The sequence below is a fragment of the Myotis davidii genome, unplaced genomic scaffold, assembly GCF_000327345.1.
Source record: "Myotis davidii unplaced genomic scaffold, ASM32734v1 scaffold1187, whole genome shotgun sequence".
Classification (NCBI taxonomy): domain Eukaryota; kingdom Metazoa; phylum Chordata; class Mammalia; order Chiroptera; family Vespertilionidae; genus Myotis; species Myotis davidii.
The window spans coordinates 2,333,402-2,352,479 of NW_006299714.1; the positions used below are offsets into that span (position 1 = coordinate 2,333,402).

General features: G+C 36.9%; 1 protein-coding gene across 4 annotated transcripts in view; it reads right to left on the reverse strand.

Annotated features, from left to right (window-relative positions):
* ANK3 (ankyrin 3, node of Ranvier (ankyrin G)) overlaps window positions 1–19,078 on the reverse strand; it is a 198,408-nt gene continuing 179,330 nt past the window's right edge. For 2 of the 4 annotated variants that reach the window (XM_015571814.1, XM_015571813.1), the window contains 7 exons: window positions 17,611–17,989; window positions 15,881–15,931; window positions 14,111–14,197; window positions 7,840–7,923; window positions 7,661–7,717; window positions 6,232–6,308; window positions 1–17 (listed from right to left, as the gene is read on the reverse strand). In XM_015571814.1, coding sequence (XP_015427300.1) covers window positions 6,240–6,308; window positions 7,661–7,717; window positions 7,840–7,923; window positions 14,111–14,197; window positions 15,881–15,931; window positions 17,611–17,989 — 727 coding nt within the window. In that variant the 3' untranslated portion in view covers window positions 1–17; window positions 6,232–6,239. The remainder of the gene's footprint in view (window positions 18–6,231; window positions 6,309–7,660; window positions 7,718–7,839; window positions 7,924–14,110; window positions 14,198–15,880; window positions 15,932–17,610; window positions 17,990–19,078) is intronic. The other 2 variants (XM_015571812.1, XM_006775815.2) reach the window with 1 other exon arrangement.

Sequence of the window (19,078 nt, forward strand, 5' to 3'; positions counted from 1 at the left end):
AGTAAAAACACATGATCCTGTGGAAAGACAGACAGTTACTAGTGAGGTTAGCTTGCTTTCTTTTTTTAAAAAAATTGAGAACTTATCTAAGCCTTCCTTGCCATTCAACAGAAAAGGCTCAGAGAATGGGGGTCCTGGGCCTCCTCATGGGGCGGGTTAGCATGAAACTTTGGACTCAGGCTGTCTGCTAGATGCCTGAGAGGACAAGGCCCTGAGGTGTGCCGGAAAGCTCTTTGAAGGCAATGACCTCCCCTTGCTGATCCTGTGACCTCATGCAACTTTGTTTGCTCTACTTGTGGTTTTAGAGATTGAGTCAGAAGGTCTCTCTTCTAGGTCTGTCTTTGATGTCTGGGTCATTCACCCAGGCCCTTGGGGAAGCCCTGGGGGGCCGCTGGCTTATCTGTAAAATGAAGAGGTGCTCTCTGAGATTTCCACCACCAGCAAATTAGCAGGGGCATAAGGTTTTCATGGGCACAAAAGCAACCAGTCTTTCAAAAAGGGAGGACAGTGTTACTGCTTCATTACTAGGAAATTGTTTTTCCATATGCACATTAAAATGGAAGAATATCTTCAGCCATTGGAAAGAATACTTTCCCCTTTCCTGCCCCACATCAGTCCTGACAGGATCAATTAATTTTGAGGTTTTTTTGGTTTGTTTTTTTTTGGCTCCACTAAGATTGTCTTGTCTTACTCGATAATACCTGCATAAAGTATCTGTTTTGTCGCCGCTCTTAATATGTCAAAATAAATCAACATTCTTTGGCAAAGGTTTTCATACTTTGGTGCAGTATGTATTGTTCTTGGTATGAACTTTTTCTCCATAAAATAAAATTATTCCCACGTCTAGTCCTTTGTCAGTGTGAAGGTGACAAACTTGAATGCCTGCCCAAGAACAAGACACAGCCCCTACAGAAAACTGAGAAAGGCAGGAACAACTTTGGTCGCCAACATGTAAGCAGGTCTAGGGTAACCTTTAGGATTATTTCTGTTAAGGCCCAAAAGTCTTCCCAGTGACCTTGATGTTGTTTACTTATCCTGGACAAGTTTCTTCCCCTTTAGATGGGTCACCCAGGATACCTTGGCTTATGTAAACATATTGGTACAGCACTTCCTTTGCTCTACTGCGGTTCAGGCTTCCATTTTTGTATTAAAAGTGCTACCGACCTCCATGCCCCAGGTCATCAATGCTGAGAGCCAAGCACATCAAAGTATCAGTTCCTTCTGGGGTGATTTCAACACCGGCCCCCTCCCATGGCTCTGCAGAAGCTCCAGGGAAGGAAAGTGACTCATTTGGACAGGCTCCATCCCAGAAGGTGTGTAAGTCAGAGTAAGAAGATCAGGATTTTCTCACCTCTGTTTTGATATTATTCCTAATCTTCCAGGCACCAGGCTTCTTAGATGGTCCTATAGTGTTACCCTAGTGCTATCATGCTGTTTTCTTAGGGAGAATTTTCAGCAATTTTCTCTAATCAAACCCCTCCCACAGACCCCAGCTTTTAACAGCTTAAAGGATACATAATTTCCATACCGTACAATTCACCTATTGTAAATATATAGTTTTATAGTGTTTAGTAAATGTACGTAGATGGGCAACTCAATTGAACTTTATTTATTTTTGCATCATCTCTTCCAAAAACGAATCCAACTTCCAAGGATAAATCTGGCTATAAGGAGTAAGGTCTTTCTCTTTTATCACCCAATGCAAATGACCGTTATCTCTCTAGAAATAGTGGATATGTTTCTATAATTTAAAAAATGCTATTAGTTATTCCCATTTATATTCAGGAATGATTTGAGTGATAGTTTTTAAAAAAGTTGGGAATTAGTTCCCCTTATAAATCTCTCTTGTTCGCACATCAGAGTGTGTTGGCTCCAATCACACAGGGTGCAGAAAGGTCATCATTGGATAAAAGACTTTATGCCAAGTTGCACAAAAAGCATTAGAGCCTTGGCTGAGTGCCTCTTATAAAACATCAACATCCTGTATAAACTGTGATAAGAGCGACACCTGATGGAAAATGTGAGAGGGCAGGAGCCATTAAGACAGCGGTTCTCAACCTGTGGGTCTCTAGTCCTTTCTCTCTTTCCTTTCGTTGGATCCTGGGTTTTGTATTTTTAGCCCTTGAACAACATTTGTCCCATCTCGTTCCTCCTTGCAAGATAAGAGTTCCAGAAGGACAGGCAGCATGGAGGTTTTCTTCATGATTGCATATCTACCCTTTTCATTCTTCACCAAGTGAAAGGTCAAATATCTTTTTAAGGAATAAATATAATTAGTCAGCTTTTTGACTCAGATAGATTATGGCCCTGGCAAGCTTGGGCACTGTTGCCACTCTTGGCTTCCATATGGCTGTGAGGTCCTGAGCATTCCCCCAGAGGCTTGGAATACAGCTATCCTGCAGTTTTTACAGCTTCTTTCTGGGGACCTTCCCTTGCCACCGACTCACTAATCAGCCCTCTAATGGTACATTTGAGGTAAATGTTTTATAGATTATGGCTACCTTAAAAATGAAAGTTTGCTTTACTTAAAAAAACATCAAACCACCCTCCCCCCAAACAGTTTTTACTATGTAGAGTATGAAGAAATTTACTACAGGTTGCCTTTGTACAAAATTTGATTCAAAGTTTGCTTTTAGGTCTTTAAGTCATCGCATACTATTAAAATATTAATATAAGTAATAGTTAATAACTAGTTTCTGGATAAGTTCAAATTTCATAGCTTTTGCTCATTAGCTGTAGGACCTTAGGTAAGTCTTACATTTTAAAACTTCAGTTTCCTCATTTATAAAAAAAGGATGGTAGTAGTTACCCTATAGTATTATTTTGGGGATTATATGAATGGGGGTATATAATAACCTTACCTAGTACTTGTCACACAATAATCATTTGATAGAATGACTATTATTCATAAATAATTTTAGAAAGTCAGGTTGGTGTAACAGAAAGGGCACTGCTAGGCAAGAGTATCAGTCATGAGCTGTGTGACAGCAGAAACGCCACCTGACATCTCTGAGCCCCGGTATCTTCATCTCTAAAAGGAAGTAAACAAAACTGGTCTGACCTGCTTCAAGGCTTGTTTGAAGGACTACACAAGAAGAAAATGGAAAAGCGCTATAAATCACTATATACTACTTGCCACTTAAAAAGCACTATAAACTATAAATCACTATATACTACATACAAATCTTTATAGTGATTTTAAGCCATTGGCTTTTCCCTTACATTAAAAGTAGGATGGTTGTGGCTCAGTATTGAAGAAAAGCAGGTGCAGGGTTCAGACAACTCAAAATTAAACTGGCTGTATAATGGGAAATAAAAATTTGATGTCACTGTCTGAGACTCAGTAAAATTTGAAAAGTATTCTGCTTGCTTAGTTCTGTTTTTTTTTTCTTTTTCCTGTTTTGTTTTTTTTAAAGGCAGCCAGCAGGGCTATAAAATTTCTTAATCTATTTGCAGATTGGTTTTTCCAGAGCACACATTCAGTGTCCTGGAATTCTAGGCAGTATTCTTGGACTCATTTCCCAGGTTTACTATGGAAGGTAAATACCACCCTGGAGAGTAGACTGGGGCTTGCAGTCAAATTGCCATTCTTTCCATCTGACACACTGAGTTTGCTCTACCCTGAAGTTATTCCCATATTCATATGAATTCTCCTACTGAGTTTCTCTCTTCTTTGAGGGGTATAGCAAGTTAGCCCAGGCCCTGACAACTTCTTCACAATATGTATTATTTATAATTTTAAAGCCTCTTGTATATTTATTGAGCAAGTTGCTTCTCTGCTAATACTCTCTAAAGGACCTTGGATGCATAGCACTGTCATATAGATTTGGTATCATTTATTCATGAATATTAGGTATTTGTTACTCTATAAAAATGGCCCAGCTAGTGTAGGGTCATTCAAAGAACTTGTGGTTCTTTTTTTAAAAAACATGTTTTTATTGATTTCAGGAGAGAGAGGAAGGGAGAGGGATAGAGAGATAGAAACATTGATGAGAGAAACATCATTAATCGGCTGCCTCCTGCATGCTCCCTACTGGGGATCGAGCCTGTGCCCTGACCAAAAATCAAACCACTTCTGGTTTTTTTCCATCTGGTGTCTGAGTCTATGACTGAATGAGATGTTAAACTTTAAGGGACACACTATCAGGGTCATACTGAAGCTGACTGACCTAGTTTCTATTTTCACTTCACTTATCACTTACTAGTAGAATTGCTTAAATAGACCAATTTAAGACAGCAAACTGATGTTCGGTGTTTTAGTAATTTGCTACATAATGTCTTCATCAAGTTTAGCTGTATGACATGCATAATAGGTAGGTTCATTCTAGATATTGTTACACTGATGTCATCCTTAATTATCCAATCTCTTACCCTTATCAGCCAATAAAAACCAAATCATGTTGCTATCTCTCGATTCATCCTACCTTTTACCATCCTCACTGCCCAAGCCAGGATCTACCATAGTTTCTTCACAGGTTTTCTTGTCATCCATCATTGCCACTTCTGATTAACTCACTCCCCTGCAGCTAGAGTGAGTGATGCAGAACACAACCACCCTTGCCTAAGAACCTTCAATGGTTTCCCGCTGTTTTTGGGGTAAAGACCAGAATCTTAAAGAAACACACAAGGCCTATTCGGATCTTTCCCACCTTTCCAGACACAATGGCAAACTCTTCTGCCACTTACACTGACCCGTTCTTACAGTTTCTTTTTCCCTGTTTCCTCCTTGCCTCTGCAGAATGCCATTGCTCGTGCCTACGCCTAGCAAATTTCCCACCCCTCATCCGCTGAGTCCTGTTCATTTTTTAAAACTCAAACATCCCCATCCATCCCTTTCCCCAAGGAAAGCTTCCCTGTCACCTCAGATCCAGGTCAAGTTCCGGTTCACAGGTTTGACAGTGTGGGCTCATTCATTTAACTTAAACTTGGCAACCACTTGTTGGGTTTGTGTATCCTGTTTTTTGCCATTTTTTGTTTACGAGATATTGGGCAAAATTTTGGGCCTGTTTTCTCACCTGTTAAATGGGTTGGTTGTGAGAATTAAGAGCACAAGTGAAACACTTGGAAGAGTATGCATAGTAAATATTATTCCAGAGCACCCCGTAGTTCTTAGCTATGATCGGTTCCCATTAAATATCTAAAGTGTAAGTTCAGGGAGAGCAAGCACCTTGTCAGGATTGTCTAGCGATGACTTCTCAGTGCCCCCGTGGAAAGCCTCACAGAGAGGAAGTGAAATAAGTATTTAAGTGAATAAATAAAAAACGGTAAGGTGTTTTAGTGGAGGAAGAACTAAGAATTTATTTGGGCTTTACTTATAGTTACCTCTCATAAAGAAAGCATTAGGGGCAATGAGACTAGATATTTTCTCAGGGGTTCTGGGAATTGGGGAGCAGCAGAAGTATGAAAGCTGAAACTGGAACCTGTTTGCTCTGTCACTTTGACCAGTGGGGCTAAGAGAACTGTTGGTGAATAGCCTTAAAGAAACCACCCTGCTTTACCTGGCAGACTTATGGGGACATTTTCAAAGCTATATTGCTTTTTCACCCCAAATTGCCTTTCTAATGGTAGCTATGTAGAAATAAATAGGATGAAGTCAAATTTAGAAAACAGCACTAAAGGAAAACACTCTTGCTTATGAAGAAAAGTTCAGACAACTTTAAACATTTTAACTTAAAAACAGAGCAGTGCCATTAATTAATTTCCTATTTAATTTGCTTTGGCTTACATAAAATATGAAATCATATATATAGGGATTTCATTCATTTAATTTAAACTTAGCAACTACTATATTTTAACCAAAATTATATTCTCAATGCTGTTCCGCTAAAATGGGGAAAGGCTGGATCAATACAATTCTCACAGTGTATTTGTAAGAATTACTCGTTGCCAAATTATCTTCCTATTAGCTTGTACACCGCTCCTGCATTTGATACTGAGCCTTCAGTCTTCGGGAAGACTCAAAAATCACTGTTTACACTTGCCTCTGCAAACATCATTTACATTGAAATTCCTGACTAATTCATGAGAAAGTTTCTGGATTGTGAACTAGAGTCAAGTTGTGTGTGTGTGTGTGTGTGAGCATACATAAAAAACTATCACAGCTTCATACTGCATATGCAAAGCTGGAACACAGTGAAAGAGAGAGGAAGGGGGGCGCGCTCAATCACTTCCTGAGTGCCACAGGGCGTTAAGTGCTACTGTTGTTGATATGAGCGCACATAGCTGACTGACCTTTCACGTTATGAGTGGCTCTTCTTCTCCACATGCCGGATTTCTTTCTTTGTCTTCACCTTATAACCTTCTCCCTGCTTTAAAAGGAATGCACACGTTAGGATTTTGCAGCAAAGGAGTTTTAGTTGTGAAGCAGTTCCGACTCTGGTTCCTTGAGGCTGGATTAGGGTAAGTGAAACACAGTTTAAAGCACTTTGCCACTTCATGTCCGAAAATACAATCCACCGGCTTTCACCACACAGCTTAGCATCATCCAGGCAAGCTAGAGAGCACCACCAGAGTGAAGACAGCACCACTGTACTTCACGGTACTTCAGGTTAGTGAGGAATCGAAAAAGGAGCAGCCTGTCCGTTTCCGGTCGGAAGCGAGAAAGCTCTCAAGGCACTCAAACCCCAAACATAAAATATATTAATTACAACTTACGCATTTTTAAGCCAGCAGAATTTTAAGCTGTCATAATGAGACTGAAAGTTCTCAGCAAACCACTAATCACAACTAACACCATGGAAAAGCTGTGGATCTAAGGGACTTTTTAAAATCATTAATTATTATTTGTGGAATTACCAACCCCTCCTCTCACTCCAGACCAGGCAGACATCCATTTTCCATAAAACAAGACCCTTCTTCACCGAGCAGTGGGACACACTTCTCTGAGAGCAAAGTTTTTGTACAAATACTCAGCCTTTACCCTGTTTATAATTAATGGACAACACAGCAGCCTTTCCACAGATTTAGTCCTGAGAAATTCTCAGTTCACTTTTTCTTATGTAAACATAGGCTAGTAAGTTTCTATTTTTAAAATGAAAAGGTTAAAGTTCTAAGAAAAGGAAGGAAGAAATAACTAGCAGTGTTTTCTCTGGGAGATGGAGATCCATCTGCTGAGTTACAAGGCTCAGTAATGAGTTTAGTTCCTGGATTGGCACATTGGAAACACAGAGGAGAATTTTTGGGTTAAGAATGGAGGAATTCAGATTTCTCCGTAGAACATACTGTACAGGGAAAACATATTTGATATATGGATCTTGAGCTGAGCTTTTTGCCATTCTAACATTTAAATCCTGTGCATTTGCTGGAAACGAATGCTCTCCATCCGTGCCCGGACAGGCACTGGGCATGGGTGGGGCCCCGCCGACGGGTTTGGTGATGGTAGAGGATTTTAATTTTTTCTAGGAATCTTGAACTGGCATGTTCTAACCTCCATAAATGAACATATCTCTGTGAACTCTCTGAAGATAGTAAAAGAATATAATGTTAAAGAATGTTAGGAAGAAAAGTTTTTTTCTTTGACCCTGATCAGATGCACAAGATATCAGGAGCAGCAAACGCTTCAAGCTGCCACACTGCCCACGCCAGCCTGTTAGCCGCGTACACGAGAGCGCTCACAAAGCTTTCATCCTCTACTTTCTCTGGGGCAGGCCCCCTCCTTTACCACGTCATGTTTCCTCTCTTGTGGGATAACCATTCGTCTTATCACTTTCCGAGTGATCTGTAGGAAGCAACAGTGAAAAGTAGAGATGTTTCCTGCTTTCTGTTTCAAGAGGGGACACTACAGCAAGCAAACAGAACATCTAAATTCCAAGAGGAGTATGAAATCCCAATGGTGATTACTTTTCTGGTGACGAGGTTGCCTTCTTCATCAGTAAAGTGTTCTTCCGTGACAGATTCACCAGGAATGTGTTTTGCTTCCTCTCCCTAGAGGATGTGGCATAGAGATTAGCGGCATACCAGGTGGAGAGATCTCCCCACCACTCCATACACCACACACATGCGCTATGGGATGTTAGAAAAAGAAGGCATACGTTCTCCTGGCTCTTCCAGGGTAGGGGGAAAAGGCTACTCCACTGAGAGTTATTTAGCAGTCAACAAATTCAAAGCACTAAACCTCAAGTTATGTACAAGGATGATGATTAGCAACAAGCTCCAAGAAGGAAGAATTTAAAAATACGTAAGTATAGAATGAACACATACACATTGCTTTACAAAGCAAAAGGTTTCATTGGTTGAAAAAAGTTTAGCCAATGATTAGGGCTTTAATTAGATCCTCTCACTTTCAGTACAACCCATTTTTATGAATGACAGTATGTCTAATGTGAATTAAGATAGTACCTTAATTGGGAAATTTATCACCCATTGTTAAAATTTCATTTACTAAGAGCAATATATACATTTTTTGGAAGCACTGTGAGAAAGTTCAGCGAAAATCTTTTTTTAATACTGAACCTTTCATAGGTCTTAAAATAAATGAGAATAGCTGTCTGATAAAGTACTTGGTTTCAGAATGCTACTATTTTCAAGTGGAGGTCCTATGTAATGACTGATTATCTAGTCTTCATTGCCACAGACCAAAAAAAAAAAAAAAAAAGTCAGTATGAAAGGAATTTAAAATAGTATCTTTCAGTTAGTGTCTGTTACCTGGTTTAGAAGGGGAAAACTGTCAAATGACCTTCCTCTAGTGAGTTTAAAAAAAATAAATTCTTCAATCTCCAAGATGGGCTCTTACTATCCTGCTCATAGGAAACTTGGTAGATTTAGATGGCTCCTTAATATCTCTCTATTAGTTCTATGATTGCATCAGAAGAACAACCACTCAAAGCAAACATAGGACTGTATTTGCAATACATTATTTTTTGGCACTGGTATTCACCTTTAGGTTAGCGCCACTTAGTTTTGGGGAACAACGACAAACATCTGAAGTGCAAACCTATTCTAGAGCCATACTGACCTATTAGTTAAACTTTTTGTTGAAAAGGTGACCTGGATATTGCTATACTACAGTGTACTCTAGCTACTGTGCACTACTGCCTTCTTAGGAAAAGTAGCAGGTCACAAAGACTGCTGCATCTCTGGGAGAGCCAGGATTCTAGCCCTTTCAGTGGTACTGTCACGGAAGAGGTAGCTCTGATAATTTTGTCAGTGCCAGCCAATGGTGGGAGAACTTGATGAGTGCTTTATGTTGTAACAGGTAGAAAGGCAGCTCTGGTTTAAAATGATGAAAAGCGTAAAGACGAAACACTATTGTGCTTTGCTAACAATATTCTGTTTTCATTCTTTCTTTTTACAAAGTGACTTTGTGTTCTTATAGATTGTGGGATCATAGGTCGTGACAGCATGTGGGACATGCGACTCATCTTACCTCACTGTGGTCTAGAGGTGGGATGAAAAGAAAAGATGTTTCTTGCTACTCATATTTAGTTCACCTTGAATCTCATGATTAATTTCAATTAACACACTTAACAGAGAGAAGGAGATTGGAGAAATGTAGAGGACTCATGACTAAATGCACTAAAATCTGCAAGACATCTTTATGGGAGTGTTATTTATATTTAATATCGTTGGTGTCATTAAAAAAGCCATTTTATTTTAAAGGTAAAAGCATAAAGATAGTAGAAAAGGCTAATAAAAGGTCATGAAAGATGTCACTATAGTTTAAATATGAATAAATGGAATATTTTTGAGCTAACTTTTGGAAATGTCTAGTTCTTAGAGTGTTAGAGAATCCCAGGAAAATACAGTAAAACAGAATCCTATTGGACATATCATGAATGGACCCTTTTGTGGGGAAAGATGCCAATTCATTTTTAAACTGTTTGGACAGTCTCTGAAAGAAATGTGAAGTAGTTATATGTATTCACTACATGCTTATAAATATAAGTACACTGATTTATATTAATAGTCTTAGAAGAAAGCAAAGTCCTACTTATAAGTAACAAACCATATAGGCTGTTGAGATCTACTCTGGTATGCAGGATTTTCATTGTTTCCTACTGAAAATTCATACTATTGATGTAAAATTAAAGGTATAGGTATATCTCTTAATCTTAAATGGCCATAAAGTATAGTCAATTATGCTTTAATAAGATCAAAATAAATTGAGTATGTAAAAACTCACTAAAGAAGATTAGATAAGATAGGAACAATAGTAAGGAGTCAAAAAATACATTAAAAAATCATCCATTTAAAATTTTGTCAAATATATTGGAAATCAAGTGTTACCAAGGTGAGGTCTTTGGGGCTTCTCCTTAATGAGAGAAAATAACCCCTAATTAGTTTCTAAAGTTCTTGGAAACAGTTTGTACTGTTAAGTAAATAAAATTCCCCCCTCCCTTATTGATGGCATTATTTTTGGCAATACCCTCCCCTAGCAGATACTGTTTCTCTTTCCTATTTCTAAGGAAAAATACAGTATCTATCTACCTATCTTCTATCTATCTATCTATCTATCTATCTATCTATCTATCTATCTATCTATATTATATATATGTCAGCCCTGGTGGCCATCTTACTGAAGACTAACTACTTCCCTTTAAAACCCTGCCAAAACATTTTATAAATTTTATTCCTCCTTGAATTTTTTGAATAAAATGAAAGAACAATTAACTATATATAATGTACCAATTTGCTTTGATGTACACAATATTACAACTTCAGCTTTCCAAAAAATGGGGGTAGATATCATATATATGGCACACACATAACTTGGTAAGTTACTAAGCAATATATACAGAATAACTCATTTTTATATTCCAAGAAACCCACTTGCAAAGGATGTTGTACATGTACATAAAAATCTAAAGCTAATGAACAGTAGCTACTGCTGGACAATGGAATGGGGAAATCAAACTTTATGTACTTTTGGTTTGGGAAAAAACATACATATAAACTCAATCTGAAAATCGGTAAAAAAAATTTTCAAAAGTAGTCAAGAAAATACAGTTGAACTATGTAGTGAAATTTCGGTTATTTGAATCTTCCTAAACTTTACAATAGTTGGGCTGTGAGTTAGTTTAAACCTTTTACCTTTCTAATCACTGAATTTTAAGCAAATAATGTAAAACAAGCTTATAGGACTGATTAATTTACTTAAATTGCTTTCAAGCATTTGAAACCATTGTGATATTGTCAGATTACATAGAAATAAATATGTTTATAAAATTTAAAAGATCCCCAAATAAATGGGAGTTTAATTTGACTCATTCCTTAGCAACTTAAAAATGTTAAATTTAAATTATAAAATTATACTTTCAACCCACTTATTATACAAGTTGAACTGCTAAGAACCCAAATTTGCCTAGACTTCTGGTAATGGAATCCTTAGCACACCAGTGACATGTAAGTGGCAAACAATGGAAATATGCTGACTTAGTCCCAGGTGGATAGCCTCCATGAAATAGGTCAAATTCCTAGCATTCCAGCTCCATAGTTTCAGGAAAGATAGTCCAATGCTGCCCTCTTCCATGCCACTAGAAAGGCCTCATTTAGTCTAGGAAAGGTTATTTTTTATTTGTTCTGGGAGAGAAAGAATATAGTATTGTGGTAGGAGAAGCTTCATTGGAGGGCTAGAGATTAGGTTCTGGTCCCAGAACTGCTTCTGCCCTGCTGTGATTCTGTATAAATCAACTGGCCTCCAATCCTGTCTTGTCATCTAGCAAAAGAAGTGGTTTTAGTACTGATGATCCCTTTAGGGCCTAACATTCTCATGTTACGTTTTTGACAAAGATGGTTCCCACGCCACATTTACCATATACTACTGTGGTCTCAAGCTCTTTTGCGTTAGAAAGATACGAACAAAGGAGTAAAGAGAAAAACAATAGAAGTCTGACCCTTTTCAACTGCCCCAAAAATCTGAACAGAAAAATATTAACTTGAAAGATTCATTTATATGTGACATATTTTTTGTTATACCCATAGTTTCCAATTACAATTATAGCCATTCTTTAGCTTTTGATTTCTGTCATATACAAAAGACATTTCTCAAAACTTGAGTGATTCTATTGTTTATACCATGCTTTCTCTTGTTATAAAACCCATTCTCTGATGATCCCACCCAACCTCCCTAAAATTACACTGACTTCAAGAAATAGGGATTTGGGGAGAACACTAACTCCTCTATTTTATGGAGCCTACTACAACATCATAGTGTATTTTGGTCTTTTAAACTTAATAAAAAAGGTAATATATTTTATAGAATTAACTATATATTAAGCTCAAATACATAATAAATCCAATAAAAGCTAACTTGAAAATGCATGTGTAGAATGCTAGGAGAAGAAAAGAGATAACTCACTGACATAGGGAGCAGGGTTTGATGTTTTTATATTCTTCAGAGTAATATTTCTTACTCTCCACCCTCCCAATTTTTTTGCAGGATAACTTATTTTTCTTCTGTCCTATACAGGGGTAGGCAAACTTATGTGTATAGCAGTAAGTATATGTGACAGATTTTTTTCTTGTATTACAACTGTAAACCTATTTTTGCTCATTCTTATACAAAGGAGAGCCAGCTTCTATCATGGCAGCTATTCTAAAGGAATAGGTGGGTTTGGCTGCAACATGAATATGTCACATGTTAAGCATAAGAAGAAGCAAGTTACACTATGTTTGGTGCACTTTTTCTAGACGTTTCACTTTAAAATACCATTTCTTGAAGACATTATGAGAATAGCAAAGCCTGAGCAAAGAGTATGGCTTTACCTCCTTCAGAAAACTGAATTATTTCTTTCCTCCAATTCCAGAAAGGTGTGGGAAGTGCTTAGGAGGATTTATAGATAGCAAGTTGAATACTTACAAATATGCTAGATCCCAATAAGGAATTTGGCTTGCCTATAGGGAATTTTCAAAGAAGTGAGCCATACTTTTTGATAGCCCCCTCTTGAGCTCAAGGTTGATTGGGGGATAATGTAAAATGTAAACAAGGCCTTATTTTCTTCTCTAATGCTTCCAAAGTCTTTGAAAAACTATACTAAGCAGATTTCTTCTCTTCTTTAATCTGATCTACATGAAAAGTACAGGATTAAGACTTTTTGGATACCTAAGCCAACATCTCTGCTCTCCGTTGAGTCTCCCTGACACTTTAGAGATGGGTAAGTTTGACAAATGGTTTTCAATAGACATTTCCCTTCCTTTCTTTCTAGAGCTGCCAACCAAAGAGCCTCAAGTTATTTGGATCACATTCAGAGGCCTGGGTATTGAAAACAGCTTCCTAGTCTCTGCACTCAATCATTTTAACATCAAGAAAGATCTCGCTAAAGACAGTAATGAAGACAAGCAGCAGACTGAGACACAGTCTGCTGGACCTTCCCACGTATAAGGTCAGTGCTTCAGAAGGCCTTTATGGGGGAAATCAACTTATTCAACTGTGCTGTAACAGGTGAGATTGTGTTTTTCACTTCTAGTAAAGATTGCTTCCTATAATTCAACATGCAAAAAAAAAAAAATCAGGCTGTATTTTTGTCAAGTTAAAAACCTCTTTCATTTATTGGGGTGATGTTGGTTCATACAATTTATACAGGCTTCAGGTGTATAATTCTACGATACATCATCTATATATTGCATTGTGTGCCTATCACCAATACGATTAACCAATGTCACCCGAATAAATTTAATTAAAAAAACTATTTCAGAAGTTTTGCTTAATTTGCCTTATGTCATATATCCAGGCTATAACATCAAAGTCCTAGTCATTGATAAAAAACAAACTAGTTTTCACTTAAAAAACTGTGAAGGCAGAAGGAATTTGAGACTGAGAAGGAAGCCTTTCAATCCTCTTAGCTCATCCCTCATTACGGCCTCTGAGATTTCACTGAACATTTCATTTGATAGGGACTGTTCTCTCACCAAGATAGAATCTTTGTTCACACATATAACACTTCAGGGAAAGCAGGATACAATTCCCCAAGAATTCTCAGATAAAATTAATTACAACTGTCAGGTCAGACACAGGCTTCACTACCAAGCAAGTTATTGTTTTTATAAGCTTCCAAATGTGCAGACAAATACATAGAGAGCCATTTAGTTATCAAGCATGCTGAATTTTCAAAACCAAAAGAAAGGACTTTCTAATAATACAGCAATGACCCGTGATGATTTGGCTACAGGATACCTTTATAATCAAACGCCGGCGAATAACTCGGGTAGTGACTCTCTGTTCCTCCTCTGAGCTTGAATCACTCTCACTGTTTTTCAAGTCCTGATAAATGTATTTTTAGCATAATTTTACATCATATTTAAAATAAAAGACATTCTGAGAAGGGAAATCAAAAAAGAATTACTTTTACTTGCTGGTTTTCCCTCCTCTAAGGAAAATCATGATGTATATTTGTGAAAATGTTTTTAAAAATTTAGGGGAAAGAAAATTTTGAGCAGGATTCTAAGTGAAACTACTCTGTATGTATGTATTTATGCCTACGTGTATGAATCTAATTACTTTGGTCTTTACCTAAACAATTTTAGAGGCTTTTTGGCACCAGAAAGTACATGCTACTAATTATTAGTTTGAAGAAACATTAATATTAATTTTTAACTAGTTTTAAGTCTATATACATTTGACTTAAATGTATAATCTTATAGTTCAGGCCATTTCAGTTAATCTACAGAAAAAGGCATGGTATTTGATTTTTATGAAATTTTAGTCAGATTTTACAAATTTATAAGAATTTATATAAGCATAATTGGTACCTAGTAAGAGTTTATTCAAATAAATGAAGGAATAATGTAAAACATGTCAAAATATGAAATCTTCTTTAAAGAACTGATATGAATTTAGAATAGAAAAAAACATCTGACAGACAAGATCATGGTATAAACAGAATACAGTGACTAAACAAATGCTAATTTTTAGGCAACAAGGATAGGAATATGAAAAAAACTGCCAAGTGGCAAACAGTTCATATTTCAAAGGGAAAAATACCTTTGACTTCTAATTAAATGTCATAGTGAAAAATATTTACTGAATGATTTTATTGATGGAATTCTGAAATTTTATTTTCTAAGTTTACTAATTACCTCAAATTTGATAGTACTGGAGTTAGAAGTTGTAGTTAGAAAAATCAAAATAAGTAAAATTTTATGGGAGGTATAAGTGCTAGCTAAAATGATTAATGAAACGTTAGTCAAATAGATAATACACTAGGCCATATTCACCAAAGGTAAACTTAACAAATATATAAAAATATAATATCAACCTTGACTTTGTGGGAAAGTTCATGTGAACAAAACATCCTACTGAATAATATATAGTGTCAAATGGAAACAGTTTTTGAGTTTCTTACTTTTTGCAAAGATATTGGTTGCTAAATTTCCTATTACTTATTAAAGTTCATTAGAAAAGGACCATAAATGACCTAATATTATGAAAGAAGGCCCTGCAATAGTTCCAAAAGGCAGAAAGAGGTAAGAGGAATTCATATTGTGAAAGAAAAGAAGTACTAATCAGCATTCAAGGATAAGTAGGTTAGATGAGGCAAAGGGAGAATTCAGTCAGAATTAACCATACATGGAATTGTAAACTGGGGAACAGTTTTCCCTTGGGTAAATTTAAAAGCAGAAGAACAGATACTAATGCAAACACTAGTAACAAATCTAGATGTCAAATTATATCATAATCCTATCAAGCATCATCTAAGACCAGCCCCTCACATAAATAAAAAGTGGCCATTTGGCCAATGTTTTAGTTTCCATTCTCTTCCTGGAGTCTATGCTAATATTAAGATTTAGAGTAACAGAATGTAGTAGTAGGACCTCATCAGGATTCCTTTTAGAGAATTCGCTAGGAATTGGTAAACAGCGTTAACTAAGAGGCCAATGGAATTTTCTTAGTACTCCTTGCCATGGGTTGCTGCATGGAAAGAGGTGGAAAAGAACAGAATTTTACCTTGTAACAGCAGGTAGTCATTCGTGTAAGAGCTGCACCCGGACTTTTGACCTGATTATTTAGGGAACAAAAAGGGGGCTGTTTCTGAAATCATACATCAGATGACCTCTTGGTTGCTATTGTCCTATGGTCTAGTCACAAAAGACCCATCCGAACATCTTTGGATTTCTTGTGAGGTCAGGCTCATATCTACCAGAAGCTTGAACTCCATTATGAATTTTTATGCTCATAAAGCCTTTATGCATTGGAGTAGGACCTGTGACCAACACCAAAGGCATAAACTCATTTATTAAAAATATTGCAAACATTTCCTAATATGATTGTTTTCCATTACTGATGAACTCAGCTGTGATTCCTTCCAGGGTTAAGACTTTATGCCTTCTCCTTGGTTCTCCAATAGCCAATCTGTATGCACATGTACACACAAAGAGGTGCTTATTTATACTTTGATTTCAGTACTTTCTATTGATTTTAATAGGCTTTTGCACAATAAATGTTCATAGTTAAAACACCATAATATTAATGTTTCTAACTGTGGGCTCATTTTAAAAGGGAATATTTTACTCAAAATCATACTGCTTACATAAATTAAGAGTTAACTAAAAGAAATTGATATTCAAAACCCCACTTGTCAGGAAAGAAGTGGAAAAAAGACCTGACAATTTTACTTCCTTTCCCTTTCCTTCTTAACAAGCAGGAAAATGGTCAAAAGATAGTCTGCAGAAGGGAAAAAGGAGAGATATTAGTCAGTAAGCTGACAATTAGCTCCTGAGTGATTGGGAATTTATACATTTTTAAACCTCATATTAATCATGGACTCATTATTTGACAAAAGAAAACTAGATGTTTTAAGGAAAATGAGAAGTGCTACTGTTCCAAAGATGTATAACTCTTAATCTATGTCTACTACATAGTTCATGAAAAGACATAACATTTGAGAATAACAAAAAATCAGCTCTATTTTCTCATATCCATCTTTGAATCATAATTTCAATTTAATTTTTTAAAATATCTAAAAATGATAAAACCTCAATGAATAAAAAACTATTAAGATAGTATCACCAAAACATACAAGTACAAAGAGCAAGCAAATAATTCTGTGGCAGTAGGTTCTAAAATTATTAAAAACAAATTAAGATAATTATCAACTTAGATATAAAAATTATTAAAATGATACTTCTTTAAATTTCTAAATGCTGTCAACCAATAGTGGTATATACACACATCATTTTATGCTTGGGAACTATGTTTCTTCGATTTTTAAAGCACACTTTCAGACACACTTTCAGACAACTGACCTTACAGGGTAGAACTTTTAGATGGGTTGTGTGTTATAAACTTTAAATTATGCAAAAGAGCCAGAAAGGGTCAGAACAATTACCCTCCTTGCATAGGAAAGAAGATCGGATTGGGAGTTAGGAAACTTAAATCCCAGACAAAATAATACTGGACCTTAAGCTGGTTACTTAACATCTCTATAATCTGAAAAATGACCAAAGAGATGGTTATTTCTTTTTCCTACCCTATGAATGATGGACGATATGATCATATAGCTTATGCTTTACTCAGAACTTCCTTTACCCCCAACATTAGTGTTCTAATTTTCGGTCACACATTTATAATTTGGAAATAGTAAAGAACCTTGGGTCAATGCTACAACATTAATCAGAGGAAACGAATAATCAATACCTTCAGTTTAAAGGACAGGATTCTGAATAAAGGCGACGTACCTTTGGCTCAGACCCACTGGACCCCTCTTCTTCGTGGAGGTTAAGCCTTGGCTTGCCATCTGCAGGAGAAGTCCTACTCATCTTTTTCATACCGACAGGCACACAGGGTTTAGGCTCCTCTATTACAAACTTGCTGGTTTCTTCGAGAGATTTCTGATATGCTGCTAGTGATGATGCTGGTTCCTCAACACGACCGTATCCGTGTGGTTTTGGTCTCAGAGCTTCCTTAGTACTCTGTTTGCCTACATCATTTTGGGATTCTGGGAAGTAAGATTTCGTCTTTGCTTCTGGAGTGACTTCTGCATGGTTCCCATTTGCTTCAAATTTCCCAGGTTCTCCTTTGAGATATGAGGTAATGGAATCTCTACATTGGTCTGGGCTGCAAAAGGTAAAACGTAGAAATTTACAGTGGTAACACATGGCTGGAAATGGGTCTAAATTTTTAACAACTATGATTTGAAATACATTTGAAGGCATAAAATAGAAAGGCCTGAGAACTCTGCTCACTGGATTTCAAACTGTGAGGGGCAGTCCTGGGTGTGGGGGTGAGGAGGTGCTACGTAGGCTCTCGGCAGCTCTCAAGCTGGTTAGCTATGCTGTCATTGTTTGTGTTTTGTTTGATTGCACTTCTATAGCCGCTTGAATTCTATATCTTAAAAAGCAATTCTGAGCAGTTCATGGACCGCTCAGAGTTCCAGACCCACTAATTTAAAAGAGGAGGATATCTCAAAATGCTTTTATCCTGCCAGGGAAAAACCTGCTGCTAAGGCACAAAATGAATTCCTGTGATGAGAGCTGTGGCACCCCCTAGAACCCCAAATTCCAGTCTTTGTGTTTCCAATTATGATTCCTGCTACCATGTTTCCAGCTATAATTCTCTTCCTCGCTCCCATCTTTCTATGCCCCTGACCTCTGCTGACACTGACTGGTGCTCATCCACTGCTTTTACTTCCTGTGAGAACTATTTTTCTTTCAACTATTAAAAATCTCTCTCTTCCAGTACTTAAAAAAAGTGATCTCTAATTTTTAGTCATTTCAGTATAGACTTTTTGTAGCTTGTGTATTGTGTTTAGTGCCTTTGCTTATTACCTGTAGACTTCTGAAGGCAATAACTATTGCAATGTTTTATATGTATAACATATTATTATGTATATATATGTAAGTATGTGTGTGTGTACACTTGTAATCAAATTGATTATCTAAACGCAGTTATCAAAAATATCAATAGCACACCCTATTCTGTTTGTGTAAGGACAAACGGTTCCAGCACATTGTGATGATCCTATAACAGCGGTTCTCAACCTGTGGGTCGCGACACCTTTGTGGGTCGAACCACCCTTTCACAGGGGTCACCTAAGACCATCGGAAAACACATATCTAATTACATATTGTTTTTGTGATTAATCACTATGCTTTAATTATGTTCAATTTGTAACAATGAAATTGGGGGTCACCACAACATGAGGAG